The sequence below is a fragment of the Lepidothrix coronata genome, unplaced genomic scaffold, assembly GCF_001604755.1.
Source record: "Lepidothrix coronata isolate B3197 unplaced genomic scaffold, Lepidothrix_coronata-1.0 Scaffold107, whole genome shotgun sequence".
Taxonomy (NCBI): domain Eukaryota; kingdom Metazoa; phylum Chordata; class Aves; order Passeriformes; family Pipridae; genus Lepidothrix; species Lepidothrix coronata.
Genome location: NW_016690287.1, coordinates 2,155,324 through 2,173,926, shown reverse-complemented (window position 1 = coordinate 2,173,926; position 18,603 = coordinate 2,155,324). Strand labels below are relative to the sequence as shown.

Sequence of the window (18,603 nt, the reverse complement as noted above, 5' to 3'; positions counted from 1 at the left end):
TGGTGAGATCTGGTATCTTATATTTTTTGGTTTTCGGGCAAAGCCAAAAGTCAAAACATTGACAGTTCCAAGTGCTCAAGGAAATGCCTTTGATACTGGAAATCCCCCTAGTGCTAAAGCCTCCACCTGTGCCAGCTACCTTTTATTGTAGGGAACAGTGTGGAAGAGAGGCTGATGCTGGCTGTTTGTCCTCTGCATTACAAAGAGGCTGGATGCTGGACAAATTCTGACTGTGGCATTAAGACATGACTTTTAAATTTTAAAAATCAATCCTGCCTCTCTCTGTGTTAGAGTAAGAACAGAATCTTAAACTGCTTTTAACATGAGGTGTTGAAAAACACTCAAAATGACATTGAAGTGTCATGATTTTGGCTGTATTATGTATGGTGGGGTTTTTTTAAATCTTTAAAATTCATAGCACCTTCTTGATAAAGTAGACTGATTTTCTACTTGCTTTATTCAGTGTGGAATATTTCCAAATTGATTTTAAACAGCTATTTTTTCAATTTGAGTAATTTTGTTACAAGCTAATAGACAATGCGTAAGCATACCGGCATTTTAATGTTAACATATTTGTTTCAAAGCTGTTATCAACGTTAAAAAGCACAAAAGCTAAATGTGGTTGCTAAAACATGGGATGCAATATGCCATGTAGTGCTGTGATTCTAAACCTTCATGCATATTTATTATTTTCTTCCAAATTGCAATGCTATTACTGGTAGATATATCAGCGTTTTAGACTCAGTCTGTAATATGTCATGTAGTGGACAACATTTTGAGAGGCTGAGATGTATTGATCCACAACTGAGAATGCCAAGAGGGAAAAAGCCTGACCTAGACCAGTGCTGTTTTAATTATATCGCGGTTTGAGATAGTTTATCATTGTTTAGATTAGTTTAAGTGTAACAAGTAAGTGATGCAATGCATTTCAGTGTTTGTAAAGGAAACTTAAAGGGTGAGATTTTAAAATCAAGTCCAGTTTCTGCCACAGAATTTTGCTTTTTCAGCCAGCCCAGCAGGCAGACATGGCCCAGTGCTGAGAACCCGAGTGCCTGCATCTAGTCTGAGAGGCCAACCCTTATGTTGCTTCATAAAGCAACAACCTCCTTTTGCAGCAACCTGTGTGTTACTGGTAAAGCCACGAGAATGAATGTCATGGTTCCTTCTCAAACACCCAGCGTGCTTTTAGCTGCTGTGTGTGGGACACTGACACTCTGCCAAAGCATGGAAAGTCACCTTCCCCCCTCTTAGCCCCTGGCCATATCCATATCCTTGCACAGAGACAATGTGTTATTATAAAAAACCTGTAGCTTTTTTAATGTAAATGACGACTTCTGGACGTGAGGACAATCTGCAGAATTCAGCCATCACTATCTTTGCAGCAGAATGAGAACAAGGTTTGGAAAGATGCCTTTTTTAAAGGTAGTTGCTGTGTAATTGTGGGGATGATGGTGATGGCAATGAGAGGGAGCAGGTCTGCTGCTCTGTGCCTCCATACACGCTGCAGAGCACTTCCACTAGTGTTCAGGCAGGTGCTGCAGCTACTCTTACCAGTAGCACACTCTCCATGCTTTTTTTCACTTTTTCGTGGTTCTTCTGCTCCCCCCCCTTACTCTTCAGGTATTTTGGTGGTTGGTGGAACAGCCACATCTTAAAGCTTATGGAAACCAATAGGCTTCTATCTCCATGTACCACTTCTGCTACTCCCTTCACCCTGTTCACTCCTCTCTCCACTGGATAAAATATCCGTGGCTGCCTGCTTGTTTTGTCATCACTGTGTGCTGGAGGAGATCATGGGTTTGGGAATCTGGGGCCAGAGCTGTGCCACCAGCAGTGCCTTCTGCCTTGGGTGCTCTGTGCTGCGCTCTCAAGCTGAGCCTGTCTTAGAGATGAGATTTGTACTGATGCCTCTCGTCTTTCGTGTCTTGCTCAAAATCAGGAGGAGCAAAAAGTAGCCCACAGCATAGTCTGTAAAGGAAAAGAGCATTTTGAGGGGATAAGCTGAGAGAACGGTGTGTTTTTTCTCAGTGATGGTAGTAAGGTTAGGATTAGGTGTTGGGAGGCATTGGTTTGGTTCTTCTTTCTGCCTTTGGCTCGTCATGTGTCATTAGGCAAACTGCTTAACCAGCTCCAGTAATGCCATCTGCAAAAAGAAGTGAGGTTAATATAGGTAATACACTGTAAAGTTCTTGAGCATGGTAACATGGTGCATCATTTTAAAGAAGAAAAATGAGATTGTGGTAAAGAAACATGAAACTTAGCAAGCAGATAACAATACAGGAATTCCTTAAACTTCCTTGTTGTCCCACTAGTCACTCTTGGGCAGATACACTGCTGCTTTCTCTTTGGAGAGGAAGAGGAATGGCAGTTCCAGCAGCCTGAACTGCTCCTGCACCCTGGCATCCCCCAGCACTGCTTCTGCATGGCAATATGGGAAGGTGACTTGGGAGCATGTTTCCTTCTGTGCTTCAGTGTGACCCAAAGCCAAGTGCCACCATTGACAGGAATTCCAGCTGTGGTCTTTGGACCTGGAGCACATGTCAATTATTTCTCTTCTCTTTCTCCATACCACATAGGGATTGGATTGGAAGGAATGCTCTAAAAATAGCAAGTGCCTAAGCTGTGTAGCTGAGCAACAGAAGGTGGTATGGCTCTTCCTGTTGAACCATCTAAAGAAACACATTTTAAATGAACACACAAGAAACTAATACTAATTAAGTAATAGTATTCTGTGGAGACCTGTGGTAGACACTATAAGAGTGCATTAGCAAGCTATGCATAATTCAGCGATGCTGAATCCTTTCAGACATCATCTACAGGGAATTTTGCATAAGTATGGACTTAATAATTTGTCCCTTTGTGTGCATGAATAAGTGTTCCTAAGGGCATCATTTGGCCTGCAGAACCCCTATCACCAGAGGTGGTGTAGAAGAAAGGAAGCATCCATGCTGAGTCTTGAAAACCACCAAGCTGAGATGATATGATGGGTCTAAAGGTTGTCTTATTTGTAAACAGACGTTATATGTGGAGCCTTATGATGGGATTTTTTTTTTTTTTCCCCTCAGGCACTTTTTTGAAAAGAATTGCAAAAAACGGGCAGTTCACAACAGACCAAGTTATAAACTAGCATTTTTCAAAATGGTAGCTGAGATACAGGCGTGTGAAAACATGCATAGGCACCTAACTGAGTGGTCTGGCACCGTAGTCTCATGTGATGGAGCTAAAGCTGCTTGACTTTTACTTGTAAAGTGAGTTGTAACAGCTTTGTATTCTCTTCTCCTCAATGGCAAAGTTAAGCAAGCAGGGAATGTATTTTATCTTGCCACTGGAGTAGGATAAGGACATGTTAAGTGGACAATTACGATGACTCAAATGACAAGAATTAGCTACTACATTAGCCCTTTATATCTTGCCCTGCCTCTTATTTTCAGAGGGTTGATAACCTGGTCGCCCCTAGCCAGGCTAATTGTGTATGAATCTGAAGACCCTTAGTTTGGGTACTCATAAAATAGAAATGATACTTGCTAATGGGACTTTATGCACATTTGATACTGTGCTATTTTATCATTGCTACCTTGTCAGCAGAAACAGCAGGTGATTTTTCAGGTCCCCTCAGCAGCGTGCCTCTTTTTGCCATCAGTCCTAGGAACCTTGGAAGGGTGTGTGTTCGCCCTGTGTCACTGTATATTGCTATATCTGAGTTGCAGCAACCGAGATACATTTGTGCTCATTGCAAATACTTACAAAGTAACATGGCATAATTGTCCCTCTGCAAGCATCTCTGTCTAAACTGTTGTTTAAAACTGCCAAACACATCTTTGTTCTTTATTAAGACTAAGGCAACAACAAAAATTCTGTAGTTATCGGGAGATAATCATTCCCCAAGGGCATTTGGAACACTTCACAACCAAAAGGTTGTGATTACTCCACGATTGCTATACTGCTTATTATTCCTTATTGCTTAATTATGGAATCAGAGTGTGTTTCCTGGATGCCATCTAAATAAGATTCTCCACTTCTCATGCTCTGCTTCAGTGTTCTGTGGACTGGAAAGCTTTGTAGTGTTTCAAGATGATGCAGAGGAGAGCAATAGGGCAGGCCAGTTAGGGAAGCTCTTCTGACCTTTGGGAGACCAGGGCATTCAATCTGTACCCTGTCAAATCCTTGCTGAGAGACCTCAGGCAAGTCACTCAGCTTCTGAATGCCTCAGCTCTACACCTTTGTTCAGGTGCTACCATAAATGAGGCTGTGTATCTAGAGTAGAAATGATATAATGGACTTCATCCTGATCTCTCAATATGGATTCAGGCAGTGTGGTGTGAAGACCCTGACTTTCTTTTTGGTGTCTGCACATTCAGCCTGATTATTTTGAGTGGTATTTGGTGGAGTGCAGTGGCTGAGGGTCACTGTATGGGGGGTGAGAGTGCAAAGGAAGAGATTTAATGTCTTAAACCAACCAAGTTGACAACAGGGTTAAGACTGGTTGGCAGCCAAAAGGGTTGTCCAGCACTGGAACAGGCTGCCCAGGGAAGTGGTTGAGTCACCATCCCCAGAGCTGTTTAAAAGAGGTGTAGATATGGCACTTAGGAACATGGTTTATTGATGGACTTGGCAGTGTTAACAGTTAGACTGGATGAACTTTGAGGTTTTTTCCAACCTAAATGTTTCTGTGGGTCAATGAAAGCACTCCACCCGATTACACAAGACCCGTGACTGGAGCACAAGTGGTCTGGCTCCCAGCAGTGCTGAGAGCTCAGTTGCTCTTGACCAGAGTGAGTCTCTCAGACAGAGACCACAGCACTGTTCCCATTTCCTAGGGTTCCTTCAGATTTACATCAGGTGAAGGCAAGCTGCTGCAGTTGGTGCTTGCCAGGCTGTGGTGCTGTAATGCTGGTGGGTCACTGGGTTGGCAGCAAGCCCACCCGAAACAGGCCTGTGATGCTCCTGTGTTTCAAAAAGGCTTCGATGTCACCACTCTTTGCTGATTCAATGGGTCTTACATGACTTGCTGCCTTGAAAGGCAATGTACTGTTGTGGTTACACATTGAAAAAGAGTAGACAGTGTGTTTTTTTCCCGGGCTCACTGAGCCTAGAAATGTCCCCCAAATAACTCATTTTGTAAAATCTTTGATTTAATGCTTTGTTGAATCGTGTAACCTTACTCTAAGGAAGGGGAAAGCCATCCAGCATGTATTTTAGCCTTAGCCCTCGATTTTTTGAGTGTATACATTCAGAGGAAGATGAGAAGATGGATGATGAAACTCAGGTTTCTAAATCATCACCTAAATTTCCAGATGAAACTCCTGCTGAACTTCATTCCTTGGACTTGTTTTTGAAAACTTGAATAAGAAAGAGACTTAGTGAAACTCCCTTATTATTACAAGGTTGGCATAAAGTGTACTTAATGAGATGCCTTTTTTGGTAGCACTTGATTTTTAAATCCCCCTTTTCATTCCTGAAATCCAAACGTTAATAACACCTTTCATTGTGGCTCTCTCTGCTAGTGTGCATCTTCTGTCTTCTGCAAGAGGCTGCATGCAGTCCTGCTAGCAAGCTCTTGTGTCATAAAAAGAATTTGTTCAGGAAATAAAAATGTATTGTTTTCATTGTTAGAGGATGCTACCAAATTGGCTGTATGTTTGTCTAATAATCACATCTAGAACTGATTATTCTGGTAATAGCCTTAAGATATTATTTAAAAATAAATATATAAATGCACTACTTTTGTACTAATACTAGTTTTTAATCTCTTCTTGTTTCTATGAAGTCTGAATGAGATTTTCAAAATTGAATAATAATTTGATCCGTTAATCTTTTGAAGCTAGTAATTTTATTTTCCCCTCTTTGCAGTCTCTGAGGCTCGCAAATGAATAGAGCTTCATTACTGGAGTCTGCATTTAATAACCATTATCCATTATCTTGTAATTAAGACTCCCTGTAACGAATCATGAGGACAATGCAAAAATACATAGTACATTTCTTTAATGAACTGGAAAATGTTCATCTTGTTCTATTTAGTAATGAGTTGCTGAATAGTCGTTAAATCCACTGGAGAATAGAGCTAGATGGATTTTGAAGACTATCTTGAGTTTGTGGTTAATCTATTAGAATTAAAATTTCATCTTCTATTTTTATCAACAGCTGATTAGAAGTCATTCTGTTTGACCAAATTGATTAGAAGACCATATACAAGGGCAGCTGTTGTTTAATGAAAGTTTTTAATGAAACTGTACCATAGAGACTTGTAATTATAAGACTTATAAAAGCTTTGACTTACCTTATAGCAGAAAAAAAAGAAAAGTACTGCACTGAAGGACTTTAAGTGCTACATTTCAAAAGGGAAATTAAAAATATAATTTGGCAATGTTGAAGTTTCACTTCCACTGCTCCTTGTTTTAATGTGACTATCAGATGTCCGTCGTGTCTCTCTGGAAGGGAGTAGCTCTGAAATGTGTAACTCAGTTGTCTCTCCTGTGTGCTTCGTTCTTTGCAAAGCTCAATCATCTAGTAATTGCCTCTCTTGCACATTGCACATTCTGTGAAGTTAGAATGTTTTTCACAAATAACTGTTTTTCCTTAGAATGGAAATTGTCACAGGAGGGTGCGACTTAATCAGCAGTGGGCTGAGTTGGTGCCTTGTCAGGAAGCCCATAGAGAAAACCATGGTCTAACAAAACCCAAAGTTGGTGATGCCATTCTATTATGTTTAAATCACAGGACACAGAAGCATGCCTGGCTTTGTCTTAACTTCCCATCGGGCTGGGACCCAGCTGTGTGCCAGTCAGCTGTGTCCTCGGGAAGAAGGCTCTCCGGAGTGTGCTGCAGCACACTGTCAGAATGTAGCCTAGGCAACTCTTCAGTTTGAGCCAGGAGTGAAACTTCCCTTCCTTACTCTAGGGGATGTTGTAGAGGCATCATCACTCACATAAGAGGCAAAATGGACCCTAAGCCAAATTTGAAGTGGAAGCAGATGCAGTTCCAATTGACTTAAGTGGATGATGCACTACACAGTGTTTGAATTATCCCTCTTCTTCTCCCAATTACTTTTGATAATTAATGATCCCACAGTACACCTTTTCTAAGAAGTAGGTTCCTAGGGATGAAGTGTGTCCTAATGAAACGAAAGAAGTTTTATCACTGTATTGTGTCAATGCACAATCATACACTGCAAAGCACAATTTTTTTGGTAGTTTTTTAGCTTTTTGTTTTACTGTACTGCAGGATTCATTTTAAGCCAAAGCAGAGCAAGAATACACAAGAATGTTACTCAAGTATTAAGACAGGCAGTGGAGAATATTGTTCACAAGTGAGAAACCAGAAAAAAGTAAACTAAGGCTAACTTTTGTTCTTCGAATAATACACATTTTGACCTTGTTGCTGCATTGTGTCAGGCCATGGCTAAGTAGATGCAATGTAATTAAAAAAACTGATGAAAATAATTTCTGTTCAGAAAGATCCTTGTGGAAATACTAAAAGGTTGATTTATATGACAGATTTTTTCTGAGGAAATAATTTCCCTTGTCGTGATTAGTCAGACACATTCCTATTAATGTATAGGTACAGATATACTGAGTGTCTGTACAGGAACATGTATTATGTTGGACTGTCCTGAAGAGATTGTTGGTTTGATAGCTCGAGCAAATAATTAGGAGCTGGGATGTTCATTTAGCCTCTGGGATGTCTGACTTACTCTGAAACCATGTGGGTGTAATCCTCCTCCTCTGCCTCGACCAGAGCAAGGTTAGCACCCACACCACAGGGACGTACATGTAAAGGAATGCTTCATAATGGCTGTGAAGCAGGACGACATCTTTGGAGGGTGTGAGCTCTCTGTGTGCAGGGTGACTCTTGTTCTGAAGCTGCTCTAAAGCTTTTTACTTCCTTTCAGGTTCTGATTTTATAAAGACGTCTACAGGAAAGGAGGTGGAAAACGCAACCCTTCCAGTTGGAGTAGTCATGATGCGAGCCATTAAAGAATACTACTGGCAAACTGGCAACAAGGTAATTCTCACAATCTTTATAAAAATTAGCCAAACAAGCTCACTAAGGAGGAAGTAACAACATAATAGGATTTATTTGCTAATATTTGTATACTTTTTTTTTTTTAAATGCACTTTTGGATTTTCTCCCTTGAGTAACTGTTACTTCGTTCCCTGAAGGATCGTGCAATCTTAATGTGTTGCCTGCTGCATTTGAATTTGAATTTGGTTTCACCATTTAAAGTATTTAAATGGTCATCTCCATTAATAACAGGGCAAATCTCAAGCTAGTAGTGATTGGCCAACTCCCATAAACCTCAGCAGAGCTATACAAATTTAGAGCCATTGAGAGTCTGTCCGGTGTGCACAACTGTATTTTCTGACTTTGTTCTGGCAACTCAAGGGATAAATTTTGCTCTTTCCTCCCTAGCCAGAGAGGCTTTCCAAGGGAGATCCAGTTGTATCCTGTTGCCTGGGATGGAGGGAAGGAAGGAGGGACAGGGACTGGAAGAACATTAAGTCCTGGTACAGAAGGTTTATCTGTTAGGTCACTGTTGAGTGCTGTCACTAGAGAGAAGAAGCAGTGAGGAGCATATGGCAAAGATAGTGATGAACTGTTAAAGCATCGAGAAAGGAGGAGGTTAACAGGAGAGCTTAAGCCACCTCTCATCTCTCTTATCCACAGACAAGTGGGGGCTGCCAGTTAGATCTGGTGCTGGAGTTCAGCAGTGGGCTTTGTCCGCACCTTCAGATTCAGGGAAGGGAACCATGTCTCTAGCTGAGAGCCTCTCCCTGTTCCTGGGCTACCCTTCCTTCCTCTCCAGTTTATCCTTCTATGCCTTCTGCAGGTGGCCTTTCAAGGTACAATGTCAGGACACGGGGTGAGCAGTGGGATAGGGTCTGAAATGTCTTCAGGGCCTGTTGGAGCTTGAGGAGCGCGTGACAGCAGGTTAGATGTGTGTCCACCTGCTTGCTCTCTGTAGTCATCTAGGTGAGGCCAGCATGGATCCCTGGGCTGTCCTCACTCCTCCCTTCCCCAGTCTTCATCTCTCTCTGCCACACAACAACTTGAGCAGCTCTGACAGTCTTGTTTTTGTGGGAGCATTGTCACTGCACCAACGTGAGGCAGATGATCCCTGGGGCTGGGTGACTCACCTCGGCGCCAGTGCTGCTTGCATGAGCTGTGTGCCAGGAGTTGGGCTCTGCTGCATTAGCACAGCTTTGTACCTATAATTGGATATAAATGTTGAATTCACCTTTTGCTTTTAAAGGATGCATTCATGGCATAAAATGTGTTATTAAGAATAAGTGCTTATGTCTGTGTGCATGTGTATGTCAGTGAATTAGATGTAAACTGACTTTGTGTACTTTTATTAACTGAAGACAATATTATCAGTGACAAGAGATTTCTAAATGGTTTCTTTAACAAACTAATTTTGCTGCTGTAGGGATGCTTTCTAGCAAGGCGTTGCCTGGGAAAACCAGGTTAATACAGAAATTAAACTTCTTCAAGGAAAGGAGCAAGTTGCAGAGTAACATTTATTGACTGATAAGCTGTGGTGGTGATATGAAAAGTGTGCAATATAATGGGAAATAATCTTTTCCTGTCATTATTGAAGGACATACATAAATTGGTTTTTCTGTTGGGAAAACTCCCAATCCAGAAAAACTTATTACTTTTAATAATGTAAGGTGAAGAGAAAATTCTTGAGGAGATGAACTTATTAAGCAAAATAATGAAATGCTGTGAAACAGCAGGAAAGTGGTAGCTGGACTTTGTACTGCTCTTGAATTAAATTCCAAGCCCCCTTCCTTTTTGCGTTTTTATGGTAGTCAGATGTTCTGTTTGGAAAGCTGGTAAATGGAGGAGAAGACAGGCTTGTCTTTGTCAGCTTTTTTTTTTTTTTCAGAGAAAAGAGCTTTTAGACTTTGCTAAAAGGGGAAGGAATTCTGAATGATGTTTTTAATTCTCAACTTAATTTTACTTGGTTTTTGCCACGGATTACCTCGAAGAGCTGTAACATTTCTAGGAAGAAATCTAAAATTTGACTTTCATTAGAATTTCTCTTTCTGAGGGAAACCACATTCCAACTGTTTTAATTTATTATCTAGAAGATGCTTTTCCAGTTGCTGTGGTTTAAATTCCTTTTGGAAATCTAATGTTAAGAGATGGATGCATACACTCACATCTCTTTGTCCATCCACAAGACCACAGTCTTTGTGGTTTGGATTTATCAAGCTTTTCCTGCTGTTGTTCTTTTAATCTTATTCGAAATATGCCATTATCACAATGCTCTGGGGTGAGAGAGAAGGATTTATTCTGTGTTTGTTGGTCCTGAAATCACTGTATAAAGATTACCAAACACATTTAAAAACAGATACTTTTGGATTCTGCTATTTTATCCATAAGGTACAAAGAAATCCTCAATGCAATGAGGTTTCAGAAGCTTATATGTAAAAAGCAAACCAGTAATTCTTGCAGAAGGCAGAGGTTTATGGCAGAGGGAAACATAGGAAGAATTGCTGTGTTCCTCATATTGTTCTGATTTACTTTTTTTTTTTTTAATGCAGAAGCATTTTTTCCTAATTCTCCTTGTTTTCCAAGAGTTTAGTTAGCTGCTAAAGGCCAACATTTTAACTAATGCAGGTGTCAAAATTTTTGATAGCTGCGTATCACAAGCTGTGTCTCGGAACGAGGTGTGTTTAAATGGCACATGAAAGACTGGCATTAGGGGTATGTGCCAAGTCACCTCAGTGCTGGCTCTGCACAGCAGGTCCATCATGGGATTCAAGATGTGCTTTACCCCAAAGATGGGCTTTACTTGGCGTGTGTGCCTCTAGTACATGGCAGTTCACCTGACCAAATATGACAGATTTCTCACATCAAGTGACTGAAAGCGTATCCAGCGTGGGAGGGAAGTTGTGCAGTTCCTGTGATTTTTGATAAAGACAAACCTAATTTAATTCCCATTTGGAAAATTTTAGTCCAAATTAAACCTCTGATAGGTTTGAATGTACAGCCAAATTACATGTTACTCTGGTGCACAGGGTTTTTGTGAAGTACAGCCATCTCTCACTGCTGTCCACGAGTCAGCTGCCTCACATGCTTTAATTCAGCATCTTTAGTGTTATTGCACGTGTATTTGTTGTTATATATTTGGAATTAGATTGTGGCATGGGCAGTAGGTGATTGTGCAGATGTCCCAGGTCTGGGCTAAATCCCTTGGCCTGATATGTGCAGTAGGCAAAGTAGTCCCATTAGACCTCAAACTCAGCTCCTGAGAAAGTGCACAGGGTTCAGTAGTATTACTCCCTCAAAATGAAAATGTTATCTTTCACAGTGATGGCTGAGGCTTGATAGCTCTCAGTGCTAGAGCTTATCCTCTTTGCAGTCAGGTCCTTACTGGGTAGAGCTGTTACATACACCACAGACACTGTGAGACTGCAGGTGTACAAACACTGATTGCTCTTCCTGGTGTTGCTGATGAATGAAAATGAAAATGTGTATTGAACTTTTTTTTTTTTTTTTTCCCTGTATAAAGGTTGGATTTAAACCTGCCGGGGGCATTCGGACAGCCAAAGAAGCCATCACTTGGCTTATGCTGGTGAAGGAGGAGCTGGGAGTGGAATGGCTGACACCAGAGCTCTTTCGCCTGGGTGCCAGTAGTTTGCTGGGAGACATTGAGCAACAGGTTAGTTGTTGACAGCTTTCAACTTCTGGAGATAAAGTCAATCTTTCTAGATATGCTGGCTTGCTGACTTTGCAGAAGTAGAACGTACATCTGATTGATTATTAGTGACGTGTACTTCCAGCCCAGTATTTCTTTAAATATGGCCTGTCATCACAGACACCTGGGACTCTGATATTCCAGCAGCTGACCACTGTCTGTTTGCAATGCAGTGAGCAAAGACTTCCAGTTTGTACATGTATGGAGTCTTTTGCACTCCCAGCTGTTGCCAGTGCAGCTGACCCTCAAAATACCTCTCGGACCTTTTATGTCACCGTACCACAGCTGTTCACCATATATTTCCATGCTGTGGAGAAAGTTGCATCTCATCCAAATGCTGCTGATAGAGAAGCTTTTACATGTTGATTATTTCCTGAGAAAGAAGTTGCCAATGGGAAGAGGTGTTCTGACCTACCTACCCCTGACCTACATCACTAGCACAGGGTATCAACCCCGAAGGATGCAGCATAGCTGGGAACAGTGTAGTGTTGGAGGAACTACCAAAACATTAAGGCTTCTGAACTTCACTCCCATGTTCACTGAACCCAGAAGATAAGGTGATACCAGCTTTAACCAAGTAAAAGTTTGAGAGTCCTTGTGCCATTGATGCCGGGAAAACATGAGTTTTGAGGGAGGAGAAAAGCACCAGTCTGTTCCCTTTCCCCACCTTTCTAGCAACTGAAATACTGACATGTCTTTAGAAATATAGAACATCTGAGAGATGTCAGTTATATTCATGACTGTTGAAAACTCACTCCTGCAATGAGGATAATATTGGCTTGCTTCATTGCCAGACCTCCTCTGCCTCACTCTTGACCTAAAATTATGTTCCTGGTTATGACAAAGCAGCATGAGCTTTCTTGTTGCCACTGCCATTGCTGCTGAGTCTTAGGACACAGCCAGTGATTGTGTCACACGATTTCTTCTGATTTCTTAAGGGTTGTATCCTTTTATATGCCAGGGATTGCATGAATGCACCAGTTGTGACCAAAGCTCTGCTATACTATGCCATCTAAAAACATGGAAGATAATTCATGTTTGTTTTATATTCAATAAAACAAACACTGAAATCATCAAAATCAGGTGACAGATAAAAGCATTGGGTTCTGCCTGGCTCTTTTTGAAAAGCAATAAGAATCTTTCCTTTTTACCTTTTTTTTCCAAATACAGCAGCAAGAGCTGCTATAGTTCATATTCTACAAACAAATATATAAAGGTATATTACATCATATTTTATGCACACACACAAACAAATATCTATCATCTTCATCTGGCATGCCTTTAATTTGTTACTTCCTTGACACTTTCAGTTTTATAGTCATATATAATTCCATCATAAATTTTCCTTTTTTTCTTGCAGATTTTCTATCATGTGACTGGCTCTTATCCACTTCAGCATGAACTGGCAATGGCTTAGGCACAAAATCAGCTCAGGATTACTTTTACAAAAGAGGTCTTTAAGCAAACAGCATTGAGAAGTCTTCTGACAACCAAGTGCATATGATGGAATGAAAGGCCTAATTCTCCCTTCTTCATATTTTATAGTATTTAAAAATATGCTCAAGTCTGGTGGTTGTACTTGATCCAAAAGCAGGAAAAAAAATGGTATTTCTGAAATAGTTAAATAGTTAATACTTACAGATTTGCAAAGTTAATCTTCCAAAGTTCCTCAGACCAGGCTGAAAAAGCTTATTAATGGCAACACTGAAATACTATGAAAGAGATTTAGGTGGCCTGGTAACACTTTGCAGTCACAGAATATGAAGTATCTATGGAATGTTTCAGATTGCTAATTAAGAGCTACTGATCTTGAAATAGATTTCCATTCACCTCAGACAAAATCTTCTGGCACAAATGTGTTGCACTATTAATTGTTATGTTGATTCAGTTTCAAGCATTATAACTGGAAAAAAGAATGAAACTTGGCTAATACTGTCTTTTATAAAATGTCTTCTGTATCAAAAAAACCCACCTCTTTTTTATTTTTTGTATTTTTCCCCTCAAACTTGGGCACAGACATCCATATTTAGACCCTTGAATAAAAGTGGCTTGATTTCTAGAGCAGCTGAGTATCCACAGTTGCTCCTGAAGTTAATGGGAGCTCTGGGTGATCAGAACAACTGAAAATCAAGCAGTCTCTATATAGGTGCCTAACTATGCATTCAGGGGCCTATTTTTAGCCATTTCACTCTTAAAATTTTAGTCTAACTTGCTTAGAAGCTCCCATTCCTGTCTCCTGTCATTTTAAAACACATTCATGCAAATCTTTCCATTTTAATGTAGGGGGGTTTGACTGTCAGTTTGCAGGTGTCACTGCTGGCTAAACTTCAGCTTTGCCAGTCTAAAAGCAATTCTTTAATTTAAAAGGTGAATTGAATTGTGTCCTATATGGGGTTTAATGCTTTAATGTAAAAAGAAATGTACTTTTCTCAGAGCACATTAAGAATAATACTGAAATCATCAACACCTTTTGAACATCAGACTGGAGCTGGTGGATTCATTATATCAGGACTGCATTCTGCTCACTAACCAGAGTTGTACTAAAAACTTAATTATCTTATCGTCATGACTAGTCTCACTGACTTAAGTAGGTCTCATCATGGAAGTAAGAGTAGGAGGATTTTGCTGTAAATCAAGGTACAAGGTACATTTATTACAAAGAGATTTATTATAAAGAAATAACTCGGTTATTTATCTGGTTATGCCACCTGAATCACTAGTGTGCTACAAACCACCTTGGACAGATAGGAAAGCTGATTAGGGAAAAAAATCAGAGAAACAATATATAGAGAAAACAAAATCCTATATGCAATGCTCAGTACTAAAAATGGGCCTTAATTTCTCAGGAAGTAGTTCATCCGAGGCTCTCTGTCTTTTTCTGCTTTAGGTCTCTTCACAGAAAATGAGGCTGAGCTGTAACACTACTTTCATGTTTATTTTCCTGAAAAGTGGCCCTTTTTGCCATGGGTTTTCCTTCTGAGTGCACTGTCAGTCTCTTCAAGGAAAAATCCAGTGCCTGTTTGCATACTGAGAGGAAGATTCTGCTGCTCAGCTTTAAGAAATGCAGAGCCTGTTATTTGAGGTCAGGTCCCACCGGGTGCTTGCCAGGCTGACCCTCTGCCGTGCCCTCCCAGCAGCCACACACTGGATTTTGCTGCTGTTTAGCTGTATAAATGTTGGTGTGTGTTTCCATAGTCTCATATTAGAAAGTCATACTACTTACAAAGTATCCTGTTTTGTTGTTGGTTGACTTTTGGACATTTAGGGTGAAGACAGAAGATGCAAACTGTTTTCGGAGATGCTTTAGTTTCCAGGTGAAGGACTCTGTGTAGTTCCTTAAGATTAACAGAGGTCCAGCTTTGCCACCTCACTGGGTAAGGTGAGTCTCACCTCTGGGAACAACCTTATTGTCTCCACAGAAACTGTGTCGATTAGTGAAATTGCCCAGGAGGAATTCTGTGGAATCAGCCCCCCTTTGTTCTGATGTGCACATGGGCTGTTGCTGGTTACTTCACTTCAAAGGTTTGGCTTCCTGAGAAGTCAAAGAGAGCTGCTTCCCTTTTCCATGAACATTATAAACACACTGATGTTAAATACTGTGCAACTCCAGGCCAACCAGTGTTTTGGGAGAAGCTGGCTTGGAAAGTAATTTTATACATTTTTTTTCTGTTCAAACCTGTAATACTTTTTTGGAAAAAAAAGAAAAAAAGTAACAGACTCTGTAAACACATCCAAATAAAGATGATTCTGGTTTGGGAGTGGTTTTTTTTCAAGGAATAAGCAGAAGGCTCATTGTTTCAGAGCAACTGGTTGTCTTTGTTAACTCCTTGGTGACACAAGTGAGTTATATTCAGCCTGTGTCTGTTCCCCCAACATGACCCAGAGCCTTGTCTCTCACTCCTCCTCCTACAGAAGCTGCTGGTACCAGCCAGGTATTGGTCTGTTGACAGCCCTAAGCGATGTGAGGGCTTGAACCTGGGCCAAGGATCCCTTCAGGAGCAGCCGGAAACTGGCCTGGAGACAGACAACAAGGCACGTCCAGGGGCCCATCCAGGAGAGTTAACCAACAGCACAGGTCCAAGGTCCATTGCACAGGCAGGGCTGGAGACCAGCTGAGCTGGAGTGGGGCTCCTGGGCCCTGCTGTGCTTGCAAGAAGGCTGGGCAGAGCCACAAGCATCACTGGGCTTAAGCCAGTACTGAGCCTGTGAGAGAGCCAAACACAGGGGGGTGCAGGGACTGACATGTTCTGAGCTCAGGTCAGAGGCCGGCATCCCCAGGGTCCAGTTCTTGGTCCCCAGTTCCAGTTCCCCAATCCCTGTCCCCTCGTCCCCAGTCCCTGGTCCCCCAAGTCCCCAGTTTCTTGTCCTCAGTCCCAGGTCCCCAAACCCCAACCCTGGTCTCCTGCATCCAGGGACACCCCTAACCCTGGACCTCCTGCTCCGGGTGGACCAGTGAGGGGGCAGTTTGGGGTGAAGGTGGCACTCAGCACCATCCCCCTGTCCCCTCTCCGGGGCCAGCAGGGTGCAGACCCTGCTGGGGCAGGGGACACACATGTCCCCTGGCACAGGGACCATGGGGGGATGCTCAGGCCCCGCACAGGTCCCAGTCTTTGGGGGGTCCTGTACCCCAAAGGTCTCTCCCATCCTGGAGAAGGGATGGGTCCCGTAACTCAGGATCCCTGTCCCTGGGGGGCAATCCCCCATCCCAAAGGGCGTGGCAGGATCTGCATCCCCACCCACAGGGAGCTGGGAGTGCTCACGGTGGGGTCTCCTAGGCTTGCTGCCCTTCGCCTGCCTGGCCCTTCCACTGCCCCTCTCCTCCCTCTTTCCCAGATGTTTCCTGATGACCGTTTGCTGCTCTTTAGTTCCCGTGGTCAGCTGAGGTTTCTCGGGGCTGCTGCAGCTGGTTGTCAGCCCTGTAGGCAGCACGTGAAAGGCAGAGGGCCTGAGCTCAGCTGGGAGCTGTGGAGGGGGCGGCGCTCCGTTGCTGCACAGACTTTGGGAAAAGTTCAGATTTAGCACTGTGCTTCAGGCCATTAGAAAAGGAACAGGCAATTATGCACTCAACGTCTAAATATATTTCAGAGTATAACATATGTTTTGTGCAAGTCAGTCTTGTATACTAATTTATTATTTTTATAACACTTATTCATTTAGGATTTTAAATAGCTTCATTTTGTAGACGGCATTACTTTGAAAAGAAGAGAATAAATTCAAGAAGAAAGTCAAGTAGAAACTGCAAATCTAGAATATTCTGCATCAGCTTATTTACAAGGAGAGGGAATTGGGAGTGAGGGTAAGCTTTTTTCCTGGTTTGTAGGAAACAAAGATATTAAATAGTAATTATATGTGAAGTGCACATAGCAGCTGGGACAAGTAATACTTTGATATCTTTATTTCATCAGTCATATAAGTTCATTTTTTCATTTCCTTTGTGAAGCAGGGAACATACATTATATACCATAGCACATGCCACTGAGACAAAAAAACCTGATCTACTTTTAATTTTATTTTGCTCAGTTGGAACTTTGGCTTCCTGCCTCTCTGGGGGTGAAAAGCCCCACAAACAACAACAGCAAGTTTTATCCAAATCTTGGTGAGCTTTGCTGAAATTACCAGTGCTGATAGCTGCATGTTATGTATCGTGTGGGGTAGGGAGTAGAAGGAGAGAACTGCTTTTAATTAGATGTAACCTGCCCAGGAGAGAAAGAAAATCGTCCATCTGGTCAGTCCTTATTTAACAGGGCAACCAAAGAGAAGAGTATTCTTAATTTGCAAAGACACCATCGATAAAATGACCATTAGACTGTTTTTATTACAAATCCCAGAAAACCAGAATTGTGCTAAATTAAGGCACTGCAATGTGTAGAGATGATGATGATTTCCACCTTTAAGCACGATCAAAGCTTTCAGCTTTGGTCTCCATCTTTGCAAAGGGCCTGTCCGGCCTCAAGAAGAGATGACTGAGAGGAGATCTCCTCCATGTACTTCAGTATCTGAAGGGAAGATTTCAAGAGGATGGAACCAGGCTCTTCTAAGACTTAGAAAGGGGCATCAAGAAAGCTTGCAATCCTTCCACTCCTTAAAAGCAAGAGTGAGCAAATGTTCAGATCCCAACCAGATCTGTTATAGAGACCTTTCCTCTCTTTTAAGCACTTGACAGATCCTTCCCACTCCAAGAGGACCTACAGTAATCACTTACCAAGAGAAAGTTTAATATCCTGTAATGAAATTTAACATTGATGCAATGAAGACATACCAACAAGGTGCTCTAGCCATTCCTAATGAGTCTAGTGACTTTCAGTGTCTCTGTTTTAAGCTCTGGGGACATCTTGTGGATTGCTAATTCTTGGAAATTGCAGAAAATACGGTCTGAAAGCAAAGCTTTCTTGAGACATAAAAGTTTCAGATCTCTTCAGATCACAGGGAGTGTTTGAAAACACTGACTTGTAAAAGCATAAATCTAAAATTGCTTCTTTAGCTGAGATAAAAACAAAGGGCTTTTTAAAGAATGTTAACAAACTGAGGAAGCCATACTGGAGTTGACTACACTTGTTTTCTTCAAGTCTTGCTTTCTGTGTGGGGGGAATAGAGTAATCCCAGAATCACAGGATGGATAAGGTTGGAAGGGACCACAGTGGGTCATCTGGTGCAACCTTCCTACTGAAGCTGGGTCATCCCAGAGCACATGGCCCAGGATTGCATCTAGATGGTCCTTGAATATCTCCAGTGAGGGAGATTCCATAACTTCTCTGGGCAGTCTGTTCCAGTGCATGGTCACCCACATAGGAAAGTTCTTCCTCATGTTCAGGTGGAACTTCCTTTGCATCAGGAATCCTGTGCATCAGTTTCTGCCCATTTTCTCTTGTCCTTGTTTGGCACCACTGAGCAGAGCC

General features: G+C 41.8%; 1 protein-coding gene across 1 annotated transcript in view; it reads left to right on the top strand.

Moving 5' to 3' along the window:
- Positions 1-15,461, top strand: part of DERA (deoxyribose-phosphate aldolase) — a 53,284-nt gene extending 37,823 nt beyond the window's left edge. Inside the window, exons 7-9 of the mRNA XM_017823983.1 lie at positions 7,889-8,001; positions 11,522-11,671; positions 13,068-15,461. Of these exons, the coding sequence (XP_017679472.1) occupies positions 7,889-8,001; positions 11,522-11,671; positions 13,068-13,124 (320 nt within the window). The 3' untranslated portion in view covers positions 13,125-15,461. The remainder of the gene's footprint in view (positions 1-7,888; positions 8,002-11,521; positions 11,672-13,067) is intronic.
- Positions 15,462-18,603: the final 3,142 nt, after the last annotated feature.